Below are 19,826 nucleotides of genomic sequence, written 5' to 3' on the forward strand. Positions count from 1 at the left end.
AACTGGAACAAACAAAAAAAACTGAATACTTCAGAAACGTAGGCCATTATATCGACCGGGATGGAACATAAAATTTACCTTTAAGCTCTGAAGGAACTAAGTCCAATTTAATTAACTGGTAAAAGGCAGCATTGATCAAGAAAGAAAAAAGACTTTCTTCAGACTGAATTATGGAAAATTGGAAATAGAAGCTTTTCACTAGAGTAGTATGTATAGTACATAGAGTGCATTTTACCCCTCTGTTAATGGAGTTTGCTGGTGTACTTAGTTACAACTAAGTAGTTGCAACTAAGTAGTGTACAACTATTTGGGGGTCATTCAAGCAATATAGAAATGCTGAAAACTCAGAACATGCAGTCTTCTAGAAAGGTTTCTAAATTCCATGAAAATACTCAGTGTAAGAAGAACCCACAGACCTTAGTACTCTTAAAAGGTACATTCCTGTTTCAAGAAAGGGAGACAAAGTTGGAAAGTATCGGCCTTTCCATGTGTTTGGTACAATGTAGTCCTCGGAATCAGCACGGCCTTTTATAATGGTTTTACATACCGTGCCCTCTCCCATGCCCTGTCCCTGCTCTAGCCCACGCTAAGCACGAGTAGCCCAGGAGAGCAGGAAGGACAACAGAAAGGCACGTGACGGACGGACAGGACAAGATCTGTCCTTTGAGCGAAGTGACCTGCAGTGCAGTGCTGCGCATGCCATCTTAGGGCCCAGCCCGCCGGACTCCAGGACGCAAAACCTTCTCTTTTGCAGGAATTTAGAAGGAAACGTTGCCCTGAGAAGCTCTGCCGCTGTCTTTACGTACTGCAAATCAAGAGGGCTCTTTGCTGGCGTATCTTTAGAGGGCAGTTGTTTGATCGAAAGGAAAGACACTAATCGGAAGTAAGTCAGGCCAAGTAATTCTCACCGGTTTCAGGAAAGCGTGATGAGAAGAGTGACCCCTCCGAGGTCTGTGTCGTGGCTCAGAGTTTACAGAGTAACCTTGTGTGTTCGTTTTTAACACAGCATTCGACTCCAACTGTGCATTTATTTATTTAAAGATTCGATATGAAGTAACATGTACTTAAGAAAATATAGAAGAGACAAAAAATTATTTAAAAAAAAAAGCCATTCTACTTTTTTAAGAGTAACATGACTCACTTTTAGCTTTATTGCCTTACAGTGTTTTCCTGAGCATCCGTTCCCCTTGTTTGGCCACATACGATTCTGGTCACAACAATTACGAGTCCTTTTCTTTCCCACTTAGCGGTAGAAGAATCTTAAATATGAGTCGGTGGCTCCATAATATTCACCAAGTTTGTTTCATGCACCTTGTAGGTCAGTCAGATGTTCCTAATAGGAGAGGCTGTCTGCTATGACGCTTTGTCTTTCTTGCATAAAACTGAGACGAATTCTGATTTTTACGAAGGGATTGAGAGCCTGTGGCGCGCACTGAGGGGCACGGGGGTGGCGCCTGAACAGGGACCCTTGGGACACTGAAAGGAAATGTAAAAAGGGGAGATTTAGACATTCTCTAACGGGTGAAGAACTTGTACTCTAAACTGGCTAGTTTTTCCCCGAACTGTGAGTCCGGCTGCCCCGACAGACCGAGCCACTTCCCCAGAGCCTGTCCGCGTCCGGGGCTGGGAGCCCGGGGTGGGGGGGGCACAGCGAGCCCCGGACGGGAGCCTGCGCGGAGGCGACCGGGCCGTCCCTGCGAGCTCCCCAGTGCCCGGTCCGTCTGTCCGTCCGTCCGTCCGCGCGGCCGCGGGAAGTCGGAGGAACCGGACCACCGGGGTTTGCGGAGGTTTTCCTTCTGGTGTGATGAGCCGGAGGAACGAGCAGGGGAATTCTGGTAGAAACTGGATTCTGGGCCTTTGGGCGGATTTCCCGTAATCCGGAGTAGACTAAAGCGAACGCACGTCTTCGGCCGCGGGGCGAGTCCGTGTCGTTCGGACCGAGGAAGCGCCGTAGGGACCGGCGGAGCCGCAGCTGCGGCGTCGTGCGGCGCTGAGATGTCGAAGCCTGTACAGAGTGTGCGCTTCGAGGTGCGTCGGCTTCAGGGGGGGCCCTTGCACACGCGTGTGTAAGTGTGTGAGCGTGTGCACGCGATCGCGACGCGCGCCCGGGGACTTCCGGGACGGGCTCCGAGGGGCGCGCGGGGGCGCGCGGGGGCGCGACGAGTTCGCGGGAGCGCGAGCGGCGCCGACGGGCCTGTGCGCAGGGGCGGCCCGACCCGGACTGGGGAGAAGCCGCGGGTCCCTAAGCGCCGCCTCCGACCCGCTCCACCAGGTTTTACTGTCGCGACGTCCGAGCCTACGACCTGCTCTTCGGAGAAGCGCCGCGGCCGGCGCAAGCGGACGAGCTCTATGAGGTCCTGGACTCCTTCACCGCCAAGTACGAGCGCGACGGACAGCGAGCCAACGCCCGGAGAGCCGCGCGGGAGCGGAGGCGGGCTGCGGTGCGTGTCCCCGCGGCGCGTGTCCCTGCGGTGCGTGTCCCCGCGGTGCATGTCCCTGTGGTCCCGTGTCCCCACGGCGCGTGTCCCTGCAGTGCGTGTCCCCGGGGTGCGTGTCCCCGCGGTCCCGTGTCCCCGCGGCGCGTGTCCCTGCAGTGCGTGTCCCCGGGGTGCGTGTCCCCGCGGTCCCGTGTCCCTGTGGTCCCGGGTCCCCGCGGTGCGTGTCCCCGCGGTCCCGTGTCCCTGTGGTCCCGGGTCCCCGCGGTGCGTGTCCCTGCGGTGCGTGTCCCTGTGGTCCCGGGTCCCCGCGGTGCGTGTCCCCGCGGCGCGTGTCCCTGTGGTCCTGGGTCCCCGCGGTGCATGTCCCCGCGGTGCGTGTCCCCGTGGTCCCGTGTCCCCGCGGTTCCGTGTCCCCGCGGCACGTGTCCCTGTGGTTCCGGGTCCCCGCGGTGCATGTCCTTGCGGTGCGTGTCCCCGCGGTCCCGGGACGGTGGCTTCGGAGCGCGGGCCGTCCCGGACCTCAGCCCCCCGGAACCCCCGACTTCGCGCTCACGTCCAGTCACATGATGTCCTCGGGGACACGTCGAACTCGGACGCGTCCTCGGTGGCAGCTTCAGGGCGAAGCGTCGCTCCTCTCCCGCAGTCGCCTGCCCCGGCGTGTGGCTGCGAGCGGGAGACAGCGACGCCCACGACGGCCACGCTGAGGCCGCGAAGGGCAGGGGCTTTGGGCGCGGAGCCCCAGCGCGGACCCCGTGGCGCAGCGTGCCCGGACGCGCGGAGCCTCCGCTGACCCTGCCCCACCCCCCGGACCGTGGCTGAGGCGAGCTTCCCGCGACAGGAGAGTCCCCCGCAGCCCCATCGCGTGGCCCCGGGTCAGCCGAGTGTGGCCCCGAGGAGTGCGCGGGCCATGCGGGCGCTCTTCTCCGCAGGTGAACCAGGTTACTCTGCCCTTGGATGCGCCGACGTGAATTAGTGCTTCCATGTTTTCTTTGTGCTGCTGCAGGCGACAGACGTGCCTCCCACGCCGACGCCGGGACCGCAGCCGCCCCCCGCACGAGGCCCCCGAAGTAAGTCCTTGGTCGCGACGCAGGCGCGTTCGTTACTGCGCGTGGTTGTCCCGAGGCTCTGTCGTTCCACTTTGGGTCCGAGGGGGGGGACGGACGGGCTGAAGAGAAGAGGGACTGCGCGGCCTCCTCGCCGTCGGGGACAAGGCCCGTTGCCGGAAGCTTCTCCCGCAGAGTCTGCTCCCCCCAGAGGCCGACCCCCCTCGGGCGGGACGCGCCGGGTTGGAAGCAGCCGGTTTCCGGTGCGCGCCTGTCCTCGGGAGCTCCGGTGTCCCCCGGGCCGTCCACGTCGAGCCGACTTGCAGGACCGCAGGGTTCGGCCTCCGCCCCTCGTCCCTCGCAGGTCCGTAGGACGGTCACTCCCGGGGTCCTGCCTCCCTGGCGCAGAGGGTCGCATGCCCGGGGCCACCGCTGAAGGGGGCGACGCTTCCCGCGAGCCTCGGAGCGCGGAGGCCGGGCCCGACCCCGGCCGGCTCCGATCGACCGTCGGTCAGCCGCAGAGAGACCCGTGGGCGGACATGGCGGCCCTCGCCGGGGGAACCGGCAGGTCCGGGAGGAGGCGCCGAAGGACCCGAGCCCCCCGCTCCCTGCTCCGGCGCCGCGTCCCACCCCTTCACGGGGCCCTGGCGAGGCCGCGCACTGGCCTGAAGGGAGCCCCGGGGAGGTGCCCGGGACCAGCTGCTCTTCGCTCCCGCCTCGTAACCCGCCTCTAACCCCGCACCTCCTGTCCGCGGCCGCGCACTGGCCTGGGTCCGACTCCGGTGCTTACTCGTCCGCCTGGACTCGCCTCTGAGGAGGGAGACGCCCCCCGCGTCGACGTTTGTTCGGACCCTGGGCGGCCACACGCGGTCTGACCCGCACGAGGTCTGACCCGCACGAGGTCTGACCCGCACGCGGTCGGTAGAGCCCGTGGCGTTTCCCAAGTCCCGGAAGACGGACGAGCGCGGGGAGGTCTCCCGCCGCCCGACGGCACTCCCGCCCCGGCGCGGACTCCACAGGGCTCCGTGGCCTGCGGGGACAGGGGCCGGTGCGGTTCTCTTCCTGCTGTGACGCCGTGACCCGGGGGCGAGGCGACCGCCAGGCTTCCGCAACTGCCGCTGAACTCGGCCCCGGAGGCCGTCTGCAGGTTTTAGGGTCCCGTTGAACCGTTTGGGTGTTACTTAAAAATGTGCGCGAACAGGAGCCGTTTGAAAATTAGTTTGAATTGAGCAGACGAGGATGTCGGAAAACCGCTGCCCTGGGGGCTGCACCCTCGGAAAACGCGCGGGTCGCTCGTGGTCGCTTTCGGGGAGAAGATGCGTGTGTGCCCCGCGACCCTGGAGCCCAGGTCAGCGCAGTGGTCCGGCGTTTCTGACCCTGCAGTAGCAGAGGGCGACCCCTGCCCGATGGCGGGACTGCTTTCTGGGGTTAAACTGTGATAAAGTAATGTTTCCAGCGATCGTCGGGAGTGAAGATACGGCTCTTAGGTGCGATAGGCTAACCCATTTTCCCGATGCCGCCCGGTGTCCCTGTTTTGCAGGTAACGGACACAAGTGCAAGCTCTACCCTGAGCTTCCCGGCCTTCCGCAGAGAGTTGGTAAGTACGACATCTGTGCGATAAAATGACTCACCCGCGTCCTACGGTCGCACGCTAAGGACTCGGCGGTGTCTAAGCTCTGGGACGGCAGCACCTCGGGCCACGCGCCTCTCCCTGCTTCGTAGGGAAGTGCTTTCGCTCTCCTGGTGGCACTCGTCCGCGGTGAGGAGGGCGACGGGACTGTGCGGGGCACCTGCGCAGGTCCTGCCGGCCGAGGGGCTGGCACCCCAGCTTGGGATGGAGCCCCTCTGACTCGCAGGGGCCGTGGGAGGACCAACCGCAGGATCTTCTACGATCTGGTCACCATAGAATGACAAGGCTTGTTCATTGTGAATTGCAACTTCATCATCATCACATCTTGTCCGGGTTTTAGCCCCGTGGATATTTTTGTATATTTTAAGGATTTTTTTTTTCATGTTCAGATATTTTGCCGTTATTGGCAACTACCTAAAACTTACTAGGATGTACTGTCTTACTTCAATATTCTTAACAAAACGTTCCTGGGGAATTAAGCAATTATTTAGAAATGTGAATGGGACACAAAATGAGGGCAAAGGTGAACCAGTTGTCGCATAGCCTGTTTATTTTCTCCCGTCACCTTTTGTCACTGGAGTCACAGAACCCCATACTCCTGGGAAAGTAAACTACGGGGCATCACTGCTTTCATGGAAACGGACCTCAAGGTAGCTAAGTACACATTTTGGTTTTAATTTGTAAAGATATTTCAAAAATGTCTGGTAAGCACAGTTCCTTCCACGGAAGTGATGCTTTCCTGGTGCAGTCGCTTCTGACTTCCCACATGCTTTCAGCCTGGCTCCCCCGGTGTGGAGCCCGCTTCCCGCCGGGCGGTGTCCAGGAAAGCTGCGGTCGCCCTGCGTCTGAGGGGCCGCTGCCGGGATTGACGGTCTGAGCACGCTGAGCCGTGGTCTCCCGCACAGCGGGAAAACACTAAGAGGCTTTTAAAATGTAGTTTGCTCTCTTGAATGTGATTTGCAACCGGCTGGAGACTATTGACCTTGCCAGTAATTTGACCGTGGGACACACACACCCTTCAGAAGCAAAAGGGGCGAACATGTAAATGCTTATACCCAAGTAGCATAGACGACTAGAACTTTATGTCGCAGTCTTTCAGGAGACTCTGCTGGAATTAGACCTACACTTAGATAGCTTGCAGTTAAAGCGGTTCTTAAATTTGAGGTCAACAGACAAGCTGAGTTGCTGAGGGAGAGGGGCCAGCGGGGACACCGAAGGACAAGGGACAGCGGAAGTAGAGGTGACCCCCTTTCCACAGGGTTCTCCAAGGGCCTGTGCCCGCAGGCTGGGTGCCTCAGGAATGTTAGAAACACCCCTCAAAGGCACTGAGGGCGGTGTGAAGTTAGAAGCAGCAAACCCTGAGTGGGCTCTGGAATCAGGCTCGGACGTTGAGCATTGGCCATGCGACCACAGACAGTTCTTGGCCGATCAGGTTTTGTTTATATATTTGAGTATAGGGTGAATTAATTTGTACAAACAGTGGGTACTGGGATAACTTTCTCCAAATATAAGGGATGTTGAAAAAAAATGGAAAGGAAGATTTAAAGTCTATTTTTAAAATAAAACTTACTTTACATGATTGTGGGGTTTTTTTTTGTTCGTTTGTTTCGTTTTGTTTGTTTTGTTTTGTTTTTTTAAAGCAGCTGTCAAACCAGTTCAGTTCTTAGCAAGGACTTTCTTACATCCTGGCCAAGCACTGCTGCAGAGAAAAAGCACAGGGCACAGGCCTGAACCTCAAGTTAAACACGACCTACCAGGACGTCCAGGCTGCCGCGGGCTTGCTCTCTGCCTGACCCATACACGCTGACCAGCTGCACTTCTGCATGGCTGTTGGGGAAAGCAGTGATTCTCCTAACTGCGTGTACTTTTGTTCTACCCTTTGGAAGCTCCAGCTATCTGGTGCTTGGGTGTCTCAGCGAGACAGCCTTGCAAGTGCACAGCCTGATTTACTGTACCTTGTCCCCGTGCCCTCCTGTGTCAGTCTTCACCATCCACCCCCCATTCACCCTGTAGTTGTCAGTGACAGTCTGGACACGTCCACCGTGGGGGCCATCCTGTGCTGCAGGGTGCCCTGGGCTGAGTCAGTCTGTGCCGATAGGACTCCTGCCCCAGTTGCGACAAGCACAATTGCCCCAGATGTTATCATCTGAGAGCGGCTGGTTCTGGTGGACTCACCTTGTGGCCTTGTCTGCCTCAGTCCCCAGGGACTGTCATCCTCTTCCAGAGGATGTGGTCCCCACAGTGATAGACCCCCACCCCCGACCTGGAGACTTAGGTCAGTCATGCAGCTCACTACTGTATTAAATGTACCCCAAACCGAGGACGTGTCTGTGCTCTTACTTCCGCTTGCCTTGAGACGCCCTCCCGAAGGCTGGGATTCCTTTCCTGAACCATGTCGGGGCCAGAGACGCTGCTTACCTATGGCTACATGACGCAGAGCACGGAGGAAGCAACAGGGAAGGACGCAGTGAGACCCAGTAGACGTGGCCTCTCTAATTAGAAGCCTCAGGGCAGCTGCCCGTCCCTGGGGCCTGTGATCTGTTTCCTGTTGTGGGTCTGACCTGGGAGAGAAGAGTAACCTGTGTTTGAATTCAAGTTGGATATGATGAGGAAAATGGCTAATTGCTTCAAAGAGCCTCCATATTTCTTTCTGTCTTTTTTTTTTTTTTTTTTAATTTATTTGACAGATCACAAGGAGGCAGAGAGAGAGGGGGAAGCAGGCTCCCCCGTGAGCAGGGAGCCCGATGCCGGACTCGATCCCAGGACCCTGAGATCATGACCTGAGCTGAAGGCAGAGGCTTTACCCACGGAGCCCCCCAGGCGCCCCAGCCTCCGTATTTCTTGAGCACAGGAATAGGAAACTGGAAGGCCTGGGTCACTCAGAAGGGAAGGCATCTGTGAACGCCAGATACTTTCATCAGCAGTGGGGCCGTGGTCCCTGGGGGGCTTTCCCTTTCTGAAAGGTCCAACCCCCCTCCCGGAAGAAAAAGGCCCACTTTTTTTTTTTTTTTTTTAATAAGCTATTTTGTGGGCATTAAACTTTTCCTTGTGGGAAATATCCCGAATATTTACAGCAAAGGAGAGCTTTAAGTCATTTTGCTGCAAGAAGCAGCAGTAGGGCCTGGCCTGCGGGGCCTGCAGGCTGCGGCCTCCAGGGCCCTCATTCGGGCTGGGCTCCCTGCCTCGTGTTCTTGTGTGTGGATTTTCCCCGAAACGGCTTCAGCTTCTGAGTCTTCTGGGGCTCCCCCCGGCTGCCTGTCCTGCCCGTACTGCCCCTCGCTCTACCAGCCACGATCCCCGCCCCTCTGCCTCATGTCTGCCCAGAGTTTGGGTCGGGGAAGCCCCGCCGTGCCGCCGCCTTCTCTCGAAACCACTGGCTCTGCCCTCGCACCACGTTCCCATCAGCACTTTGTCCTTCGTGCATCTGGAAGGTACAGCTCAGAGGCAGCACCTGTCACCATTGCCCTTGTCCCTTCGGATGTCTTAATGTTGTGCGACACGTGGCTGCTGAGATGGCGATGACTTCCAGAACACTCCCTGATGCTCACTGGGGCTCCTCCAGTTGTGCTTTGTGTCATCCGAGACGTCTGGAGACGGGAGAGGAGGAGTCTTGAGGGTGTCCGTTAACTGGGGTTGAAGAGGTTGAGCTTCGTGTGTGGGCGGTGAGTAAGCTGATGGGAAGACGCTGTTCAGAACGACGTTCCCTCTCACACCAGCTTGCATTCCTCCGGTTTAATGACAGAGAGGCCTGTTGTGAGGACTGGCTCGGTGTCCCACTGCGCTTGTCACATGCAGAGGAACGGAGGGCTCGTTAGTGTGTGCTGGCTGTCACTCCGCTGGTCTCGATGATGCCCAGGCTGCATCAGGGCTCTTCTCGGTGACACACGCTTGTTCTTCTTCCTTCAAACGGGCAGACCGCAAGTTCACGTGGTACGAATCACAGAAACAGAGCATGTCTGTGGTAGAAAAAATAACGACCCCCGGAGTCTCTGTGATGTGACCCTGGGTTGCTGCTGGGGTTGTTTCCGCAGGACTCGGACAATCCCGGGGCACCGCTCTCACAGGAAGGACTGTCGCACGCCGTGTGTGGGTGACACACGGCGAATCTCGCTCAGTACGGTGTAACTCAAGTCTTGACTTTTTATTTCTTACCAACAAGCCAAATTTGGTTTATCTTTTATTATAGTATTATCGGGTTAAATAACTGAGTTTCAGAATTCGGTTATTTATGTTTTCAGTGTGCCTCTACTAAGACGCATTTAACAACCATCGAATTGCCTAAAATGCGCACGAGGATGAATGAACAGAAAGTATCTGTTTCTCTATATTTCTTTTGCTGGTGCACAGTTCGTAAAGTTACTGTATTTTACTCATAATAACTCCTCAGTTCTCAAAGTATTTTCTTCCTAACACAATATAAAAAATTTTACAGATTATGTTGAAACTCTTATTAAGGAGCACCTGGGTGGCCCAGTGGGTTAAGCCTCTACCATCGGCTCAGGTCATGATCTCAGGGTCCTGGGATCGAGCCCCGCATCGGGCTCTCTGCTTGGCAGGGAGCCTGCTCGCCGCCCCAACCCCGCCTGCTGCTCTGCCTGCTTATGATCGCTGTCTGTCAAATAAATAAAATCCTAAAAAAGAGAGAGAGAGAAACTCTGATTAAGCATAGGCAGACCTTCTTCTTGCGCTGGTTTGAGTTTTGTCTCTGTTCCGACAGTGTAGAGCGAGCAGCCGTGAAGCCTGTGGGGAAAGCGCTCCTGAACCGGCAAAGTGCCTGGGAGTCGGAGCCCTCAAAACCAACGGCTCCTGAGCGCGGCTCCTCTTCTGTTCTCTTTAACATTTTGTGTTATTTTTCAGCACGATACGTGTTCTCTTCAATCCCTGTCCTACCCACTGCCCCTCGGGTAACCGTATTTCTCTAGAGTTTAGAGTCTGGGTCTGTTCCTCGGTTTCTGTGTGTTTCTCTCTCTTTTTCTTCCTTTGCACATTTGTTTCTTAAATTCCACATACGAGTGAGCTCATAGGATATTTGTCTTTCTCTGACTGACTTATTTCCCTTAGCGAAATAACATCTACTTCCATCCTGGAGCATGGTTTTTCAATTAAATCCTGTATGATACAATCGTGACCATAAATGTGTTTTTCTCTAACAGCTACAGTTCATGGAAGCCACAATGACCATTCGATTAAAAGGGGGAAAATGTAAATACAGTTGACCTTTGAACATGTGGGGCGTGGCATTTGGGGGCACCAAACCCCAATCAGCTGAAAATCCACATATCACTTTTGATTCTATGTCCTGGCTCCTGGGACCGAGTCCCGCTCGGGGCTCCCTGCTCTGCGGGAAGTCTGCTTCTCCCTCTGCCAGTGCTCTCTTGTGCTGTCAAGTCAATACATTAATTTTTTTAAAAAAAAGGAAAGAAGGAGAAAATACATTTATATTATCATACTGTTAATCACAAAAACATTCCATGTGTAAGCGCCCACCGTGTTCAAGGGTTGGCTTGTGGTGGTATCCTGGAGATCATTCAGAAGTCCAACAATTACAACCACAGATATTTGCTAAATGCATAGTCAGGTATATAATAGTATGTAGTTTGACTTGTGTGGATTTAGGAAGTGTTATTACCAAACACTTGCTCTTTTTGAAGAAGAAAAACACGAGTTTAATAATAGGATGAAAATCTCACAGACCCCATGTGCGAAGGCATTAGAGTATCAAGTAGGGAAGTTAATTTACGTCTTAGCCCCACACCCTTCCCAGGCTTTCCCATCAGACGTGTGCGTAGTCTAAGTACCTCTGCTTGTTTGTTCTAGGCTATCTGGACGAGCCCGTGGAAGTGACGGCGTTGTATTCTTTCGAGGGACAACAGCCTGGGGACTTGAATTTTCAAGCTGGAGACAGAATCACAGTTATATCAAAAACAGACTCACAGTTCGATTGGTGGGAAGGAAAGCTTCGAGGTCAAACTGGCATTTTTCCAGCCAACTATGTTGCCATGAATTAAAGTTTATATTATTTTCTTCTTTGAGAATTATAAAACATTTATTTCTCCACGGACAGGATTTACTCTGCAGTTAGGCAGTGTTTAATATAAGTTTTAAAATACAGCTCTTTTTCTTAAACTTTTATCAAATATGTAAAGATTTTATCTCTCTGTATAGCTGGTTAACTTACATACGTTTCAATACTTCATACTAATTTTATCACACATCCTATTTAATAGTTAATATACTCCAATTCATATGGTCACAGTCCTTCTGTGTTCCTTTTCAAGCATCGCTAAGCCCACAAGTGGCTCTGTATGTGGTAATTGCTTATTCTAACTGAGGATCTTAGGGGCAGGCTGTGAATACCGACTCATGTATTTCTATTTGCAAAGTGCCTAGAGAAGAAGGAATCTGCTTAAGGAAGGTATTTAGTAATCCTAGTTGTAGGTGCAAGCTAGAGTGTGAATCCTTAAAGATGATCTTTATTTCCTAAAAACCACCTCTGTGTGTGTTGGTGGCAGAGACCTGCTGTTGCGAATTTCAGCCACTCTGCATTGAACAAAGGTGACATTGACTTTTCTTCTGCATGAGGTTATGTTTATTCATTTCTAGTAGGAGAATCAACTTATGTTGACATGGCCTAGTTGTGCCTAAATAAATGTTCTTTAAATGATAAGTTAGGGACGCCTGGGTGGCTCAGTTGGTTAAGCAGCTGCCTTCGGCTCAGGTCATGATCCCAGCGTCCTGGGATCGAGTCCCACATCAGGCTCCTTGCTCCGCAGGGAGCCTGCTTCTCCCTCTGACTCTGCCTTCCACTCTGTCTGTCTGCCTGTGCTTGCTCTCGCTCGCTCTCTCTCTGACAAATAAATAAATAAAATCTTAAAAAAAAAAAAAAAAAGATAAGTTAATGTCTTGTTTTTCGCATTTTCTCTGTGTAAAGTAAGAGGTCCTGTGGTTGGCCTGAAGGTTAAAATCCAGCACGGTGATTGGCTGCCCGACTTGTTTTCTTTTTGGGTTTACTAATACATGCTTGACAAATACACTGGTGTTTATTTAATAGTAGTAGCAGTAGTAGTAGTAGTATTTAAAGACCACAGTGTGATGGTTTGATGTACAGATGCACTGCGGAAGGTCCCACCGAGTTAATTAACCCATCATCATTTCAAGTATTTTATGTATTTATTTATTTTTTGGTGAGAACAGTGATGTTCTCCTCTCTCAGCGGATCTCAGTTATCGAATACAATATTACCGAACTTAGTCACCATGCTGGACACTCGACCTGGAACTTGTTCCTCTTATGCCTGGAAATTTGTAGCCTTCGACCAGTATGTTAAGTTCCCCCATCTCCCAGCCTGCGGTGACCCCCACCCCACTGCTCTCTGCTTCTGTGAGCTTGGGCTTTTCTAGAGTCCCGTGTAATTGAGATCATACAGTGTTTGTCTTGTACGGATTTGTTTCACTTAGGGTAATGCCCTCAGGGTCCATCCATATTTCCTCAAACTCCAGGATTTCCATATATATCTCTCTCCTCACATTTTCTTTAGCCATTCATCTGTTAATGGACACGGGGCTTTCTATACACAATAGCTTGTCACCTGCCAGCGGAGGTTACTGTGCTTGTCCCTCCCCATGTGGCCTTGAGTCATTCCCCAACCAGAAGTCTGTGTCTTTCACTCGCGCTTTGTTTTCTTGCCTGAGTGTCCGCACGGGACTCCCAGCACTGAGTGGAATAGAAGGGCCAAGGGTGAGCACCCTGATCCGTACCGATCCCGGGGACACACTTCCACGTCTCCCTGTGGGGTGATGACGCCAGCGGACGGGTCCCGTGTGCTTCTCGTTTGATCTCTACATATGGACGGATTTGCCAGTTTGTTCTTGTACTGGATTTCTACGGCTGCACCACTGTGTTCAGAAAGGGTCTCTGGTGGGATTTCGGCCTTATCGAATGTATCAGGCCGTGGTTCGGGGGCTGATCTGTCCTGGAGAATGTGGCCTGTGAGTCCTGCCGCCGCGGCACAGAATGTTTGTGGGTTCGGCTGCTCTGACAGTAGCCCAAGTTCAAGTCCTCATGATTTTCTGTCTGGATGCTGCATTCTGTCGCACGTGGGGGTTGCCCCCTCCCCGCCGCTCCCCTCCCCCGGGCCCGCACTGCAGTCTCTTCCTCCTTCAGGTCCACCAGCCTCGGCCGTGTGCAGTCAGGGCACTCTGGTGTCGGTGCGTCGTCACAGCTGTTCCCGGGCTCGGCCCGTCGACCCCGTTATCATTACGTAGGGACCCTCGTCTCGTTGCGGTCCTTGGCCTGAAGTCTATGCTGTGTGACAGAAGTATAGGGACCCAATCCCGCACTCGTGGTCTGAGTGTGTCCTCACGTCTGAAGTGAGACTCACTCGAGTCTTTTCAAGTCCCCTCAGTCCCGGCAAGTCTCCTGATGGTGACTTCAGTCCGTTTACCTTTGCAGTGATTTTGGAATGTCGCGGACTTACTATTAACACTTTGTTCGTTGTTTCCTGGCTATTGTGTAGTTCTGTTTCGCTTCTCTTGCCTTCCCCTTTATGATGGTTTTCTGTCACGGTCAGTATGCTTTCATGCCGTTCTCTTTGTTTTTGTGCATTTTCTGCGGGTTTTTGCTTGTGGTTACCCTAAGACTTACACAAAACAGAGCGACAGCTGTGCACTTTACACTGATAACAACTTGGACGCACATAAAAGCTTTTCTAAACCCTCATTTTCTCCTTGATGTCACAATTTATATTTTTTACAGTTCATATCCATTGAAACTATTGTATAGTTACTAATACTTTTTAAAATTTTTTAAAATTATTTATTTGACAGAGAGAGACACAGAGAGAGAGAGCACAAGCAGGGAGAGGCAGAGGGAGAAGCAGGCTTCCCGCCGGGCAGGGAGCAGACGCGGGGCTCCGTCCCAGAACCCTGAGACCATGACCTGAGCTGAAGCGGATGCTTATCGACTGAGTTCCCCAGGGGCCCCAATACTTTTCTTTTCCTCTTTATCCTAGAGTTTTGTGATTTTCCCATCCTCATTATAGTATCAGAATATTCTGAATTTAACTACATCGTGGACTTCACCAGCTTTCCCGACAGCCGTATGTCACACACACGTGCCAGCGTCTGTTCAGAGTCAACTCTGAAGACAGGAGGAAAAGCACAAAGACCCGCGTTTTTGTCACCCAGCAGGAAACAAAACCAAGTGTACCCCCCACCCTCCTGACCTCTCCTTCCTCAAAGGTCAGCGCCCCCGAGCTTGCTCATTCCCAGTCCCCCATGTGGCTTTATGGCTTTCTGTGTGTGCGTGTGTCCCCGGGCTCTGTGTGCTATGGTCTCACATACTTGTAAGCTTACAAAATTTAAACTTCTAAACTTACAAAGATGATACAGTGTTCCTTTTCCATTGAATTGTCATAAACAAGTGATGATGTATACATTCAAGGATGAAAAGGTGAAGTTACGGTATGTTCGTACAGTGGAGTATTACTCAGTCATAAAAAGAACAAAATCTTGGCACGTGCAACAACGTGGATGGGACTAGATGGTATGATTTAAACAAAATAAGTCCGTCAGAGAAAGACAGATACTACAGGGTCTCACTCATACGTAGAATGTAAGAAACAACCCAGATGAACATAGAGGGACAAAGAGAGGAAAAGCACAAGACAGACTTTACTACAGAGAACAAACTGCTGGTTGCTGGGAGAGGACTGGGGTGGGGGCGCTGGCTGGTGGGGACGAAGGGGCACTTGTGATGGCCCCTGGGGGCATGGATCAGCAGATTCTTCCTGAAACTCACACTGTGTGCCGACTGGCTGGGATTGAAAGAAAAATTTGAAACCACACACACACACGATAAAGCGTAAAATTTAACAGAAAGTTGATATAATAGGAGAAAACTAAATGGAAAACTTGGAATTGAAAAAAAAATAACCCAAGAAGATAAAGAATGGATTGAACAGTAACTTAGGGGCGCCTGGGTGGCTCTGCCTTCGGCTCAGTCGTGATCCCAGGATCCTGGGATCGAGCCCCGCATCGGGCTCTCTGCTTGGTGGGGAGCCTGCTTCCCACTCTCTCTCCGCCTGCCTCTCTGCCTGCTTGTGATCTCTCTCTGTCAAATAAATACATAAAATCTTGAAAAAAAATGATCAAAACAGTAACTTAGACACAACAAAAATAGAATTGCTGTGCTGAAGTTCAGAAACATATGCTTGTTTAAACTGCAGGAAAGGGGCTCCTGGGAGCTTGGTGGGTTCAGCTCAGATCTCTGTGCCAGGGTCTGGGGTTCAAGTCCTGCAAGGAGCCTGCTCAGCAGGGCGTCTGCGTCTGTCCCTCCCCCTGCTTGGGCTCTTTCTCTGTCAATAAACGGATGAAATCTTAAATAAAGTGCAGGAAAGCTGCGGCTGCTTACTCATTTCCCACCACAGGCTAACCAGGTGACAAGAGGTGATGTCCCGTGGTAGCCGTGACCAGCAACTCCTCTCACTGCTTTGCAGGTTTCCCAGCTCTTCCGCTTGTTTATTTCCACATGTGAACTTTACAATCAACTTGACTATCTCCAGAAAACAGACTTAGTATATTTTTTAGTGGAATTTTGTTAAATTCGTGTTTTGACGTAAGGAACACTGGTACCCTTATGATTGTCAGTTGCCCAAGCGAGGATAAAGGACATTTCTCCATTGGCTCAAGACTAATTTTGTTGTTTTTAGGGATGTTTTAACGTGCCCTCGTGTAACTTGCATATTTCTTGTCACGTTTACGTTTTCACACATATTTTAATTTGCCGTCTACCTACTTTAATTACTGCCCCCACACCGCATACTGCCAAGTGCTTTGGTGGGGAGAGCTGGGCCCAGTGCTGGGCCCAGTGGTCTGTCTCCGAAGGGACATCTAGTTCCCAGCTGAGCAGAGGACAGAGAGAAGGCCTGAGAGATTTAGAGCGTGCCCAAGTTCCCTGCTTTTACCAAGACCTGGACCCTAGAGCACTCTTCTTAGTCTATAGTCTGGACTGAAAAGAATTCAACCAAATCGTCCAACCATGAAGATGTTTTACATTTTAGACTTCACTAAAAGGCAACTTTGGTAAAAAGATAAACATTTTCCCATCCAAAATGCTCATGAGCATTTCTTCAATATTATCTACAATTGGGAAACTTTAACAAAGGTTTCAATTAGAATTAACAACATTAAAAAAAAAAAAAAGAAAGAAAGAAAGAAACCCTAACCCAGCAGCAAGAACCACTTTGAACTGGCCGTTGCCGTCTGTGGGGTAAAACACACATTTCCCATGTGCTCTCTCCTAGATTTCAGCATTCTCGGCTTCCTGTTTACTCGATTACCTAAGTAGTCTAGGTTCGCACTAGGTTGGTTGGGGACTGGAGACAGCATCGCGCGCTGTCCGTCGGAGCTGCAGACACTTACACATCGCAACGAACGTTAGCAGCTCCTCGCTAAGTTCCGATGTCACCGCGCCAATCCTTTTTGCAGAATGGTCTTAATTTTGTTTAAATGTGGTTTACCTTACTGCTTCTAGGAGAGTTCAGATGAGGCCACAGGGTTTCCTGAAAACATCTCCAACAATGTAACACACTCTAACAAGTCCGTCAGGTGAGAGAGACGCCGGCTGGGACCCCTGTTCTCCGCAGTGAGGACGCTGTACCCAAGAGCTTTGGACATGATGGATTTTTCAACCAAAAGTCAGATCACTCTGCCTAAAACTGAGGCAAAAGTGAAATTTGACTGTCCTGTGAATTTATGAGATGGCTACCTCTTCCAGAACTTTGAAATGTGAATATTGGCCTTGGGCAGAACCCTCACGTCCTTTGACATGGTTTTGCAGGCCGACAGTGGACTTTGGACTTTGCGCCCACCGCACACTGTGGCTGGCAAATGACTCCCTGCGACAGGTTAGAATTCACTCGGCCTCTCCAGAACACACCTGCCCTGCAGGCCTGGGAGCAGGGACGCACGCACCGAGGCTCTGGGCCGGGCGTTTGTGTACTCCGCAAGCAGCCCCCGAAGCTTAGCTCCGATGATCGCAGTTACTAGTGTTTCTCTGCCACCGGAAGAATCCCAGATGCGCTGGCTTAACCTGCGCTTTCAACTCTTCTCTGGCACTGAGAGTTCGGATGAAGTACATTGGAAAGGGAAGAAGCAATTTTATTCTGCTCCCAGGTGTGATGCCGTATGTATACAGAAGACGGCCTGGCTCATGCAGAAGCTCGCGGGGCTCTTCTCTCTCCGTCTACACACAAGGCCTCCTTGGGATACCAGACTGCGAGCCTGAGTTCTTCTCAGGGTCCCTGCTTGCAGGTTCCTCGTCTCCTCGGTGGTCATCCCTGTAGGAATGAGGCTTCCAGCCCAAACTGACTCACGCCGGCCAGGCCCACCTGCACGGGAAGGAGTCCGCTGCCTGAGAACAGCGGCCCGTGGGGGAGACTTTCGGGGTCCCCGGGTGCGTGGTTTTTCTTTGCTCTTTGGCAACTCCCTCATCTCCAAGGCGGACTCAGGTGGTTTGTGGAAACACTTTTCTGAGGGCCTCTTTTGCTTGGTGTTATCGGCGTGCTGGGGATACGGGCGAACGGAGCGAGTCTGGAGGATGCACAGTTCCTAGGACATAGAACAAGAACCACCACAGTAATTTTAGAAAGTGAGAAATGCTAGAAAGAAGACATAACGAGTTCCTGGACGGGGTAAGAGAGCTCCTCAGGGGGTGCAGAGGTCTCTTGGAGGTGAAGATGCTCCCGTGGGAAACAGGAGGAGAGGGTGGTGCTGGGGGCTTTGCGGGAAAGGTCTCCCGAGCAGAAGTGCCTGTGGGCACCGAATTCCCTGAGAAGGGTGAGGTCGGGAAGCGGACGCCCTCTGTCACCGGGAGGGACTAGCCCAGGCTGGGGACAGTTTCAGGAAGGCTGCCGGCGGCGGGGTCGTCCCTCCCTCCTGGCTTCTTTTCTCGGCAGGAAGCCTGCCAGGGTCTCAAGCGAGGCGAAAAGGTGTGTGGCTGGGAAGAGGGTGGGTGTGAGCTGGTTTCAGTGGATCTCGGGCTGTGGGCAGGAGGAGGGTGGCTGCAGCATGTCCCCTGGGTTAGCCTTGGCACCTGCCCAGAGACTTCCAGATGGAAGGCCTGGTGAGGGACAGAGGCCGAGCCAGGACCCCCCTGGTCTCTTGAAATCTGGGGTGTCTGGAGAGGGACCTGTAAAGAAGTGGGAAGAATTGGGGACTAGCGATAGTTGCTGTGCGGGGTGTGGTTGGCACAGCACCCTCGGGGGAGCTTACAGGGCCGGACGCCGAGACAAAGAGGGGGAGATGCGAGGAGAAGACACGTTTCCTGGGACGGTGCCGGGCGGGGTGAGTAGCACACAGGCTCCAAAGCTGTTCCCTGGCAGGTTTGAGGACGGGGTGGGAAGCGGCGCCCGCGGGCAAATGCTGTGAGCACCCAGCCCGGAGCGCTGTCCTGGCCCAGCGTCCCACGGCCCCGCAGCTAGGGGGCGCGGCTTCCGTGTTTACTTCCCGACGGACCGTGTTGTGCTCTGCCCATCCTGTACCCAGCGGGCTCCCCAAGTCAGTTTTTTCCTCATTTTAATTTTGCTTTTTTTTTTTTTTTTTTTTTTGAGTCCTGCAGTTTCTTTATACATTTTGGATAAAACCAGATATCCCACGTGCAAGGATTTTCTCGCGGCCCGCGTTCCCATTCTCGTCACAACGCACTTTAGAGTGCAAGCGTTTTGTGAAGTCTCTGTCGATTTTTCTTCTGTGAACCTGAACAGTCTCCGCCAGACCCTCAGCCTCGAGGAGTCTCTCAGGGGTTTCCTTGCAGCATTACCGCTTGGGGTTTGTGTTTAGGTCTATGATCCATTGCAGCCGTTTTTGTCTGTCCTGAGAAGGGATGGAGCAAAACCCTTTGATCTTCAGTGGGTTTATTTCCTTAGGATGAGAGCTCCCTGGGCTCCCTGGACCCAAGGGCTGCCTTTTCAACCATTCGGAAACGTTCTGAGCAAACGTCCTTAAAGTTTTGTCGTGTTCTCTCGTTCCCTCTTTTTCCCCGGAGCTCGCAGAAGGGCCAGCCTCCTCGCCGTGGCCACGCTTTTCGCGCGTCTTCCAGTCCCCTGGTCTCATCAGACTGTGCTTCGGAGAATGTTTCCAGACGCGACCTTCTCTGTTCCCTAAACTCGCCTTCAGTTGTGGCCGCGGTTCAATGCACCATCGAGTTTTACGTTTCACTTCTCCCCACTTGGTACTCACTGGACTTTCTGCAGCCGGATTTCGAGATGTGCTGCTTCTCCTTGTCAGTCTCTTGTGCTCGCGTCTCTCCGCTGGCCTCTGCTGTGCTGGTGTGACCGCTGGGGCTCCACCTCTCACGTGCGAGAACTCCGGCGCTGAAAGTCCTTCGTGAGTCCTTTACTCTGCTCAGTTCTTGGCTGTTTCTTACCCGCCATGGCCTTGGCGATTTTTTGATAGGAAACAGATCAATTTCCTGGCAACTGTGTTTGTGTCTCGGCTTCCGGTTGCAGACCTGCAGAGAAAGTGTGTTTTTGCCGAGGGCCTGCCTGCTCTGACAGTCCAGAAGTACTTCCCGCTGAAAGGCCCCATCCAGGGTCCCCACGCGTGGTGTGAGCCTGGACGCCAGCCGGGCCGTGTGACCCAGGCGTCCTTCCCCTTCCGTGGGCAGAGCTCATTCCTCACCAACCCTTTTGGCCACGTGTGACCGTTTGGGGTTTCC

General features: G+C 52.9%; 1 protein-coding gene across 4 annotated transcripts in view; it reads left to right on the forward strand.

The window, feature by feature from the left end:
* Positions 1-11,138, forward strand: part of SH3YL1 (SH3 and SYLF domain containing 1) — a 34,030-nt gene extending 22,892 nt beyond the window's left edge. For 2 of the 4 annotated variants that reach the window (XM_045087926.1, XM_045087925.1), the window contains 5 exons: positions 755-883; positions 2,273-2,471; positions 3,442-3,505; positions 5,022-5,078; positions 10,929-11,138. In XM_045087926.1, coding sequence (XP_044943861.1) covers positions 755-883; positions 2,273-2,471; positions 3,442-3,505; positions 5,022-5,078; positions 10,929-11,119 — 640 coding nt within the window. In that variant the 3' untranslated portion in view covers positions 11,120-11,138. Of the gene's footprint in view, positions 1-754; positions 884-2,272; positions 2,472-3,441; positions 3,506-5,021; positions 5,079-7,798; positions 8,774-10,928 lie in introns of all 4 variants that reach the window. The other 2 variants (XR_006608930.1, XM_045087924.1) reach the window with 2 other exon arrangements.
* The last annotated feature ends 8,688 nt before the right edge of the window (positions 11,139-19,826 follow it).

The sequence above is a fragment of the Mustela putorius genome, unplaced genomic scaffold, assembly GCF_011764305.1.
Source record: "Mustela putorius furo isolate JIRA1106 unplaced genomic scaffold, ASM1176430v1.1 tig00001618_pilon_pilon_pilon, whole genome shotgun sequence".
Classification (NCBI taxonomy): domain Eukaryota; kingdom Metazoa; phylum Chordata; class Mammalia; order Carnivora; family Mustelidae; genus Mustela; species Mustela putorius.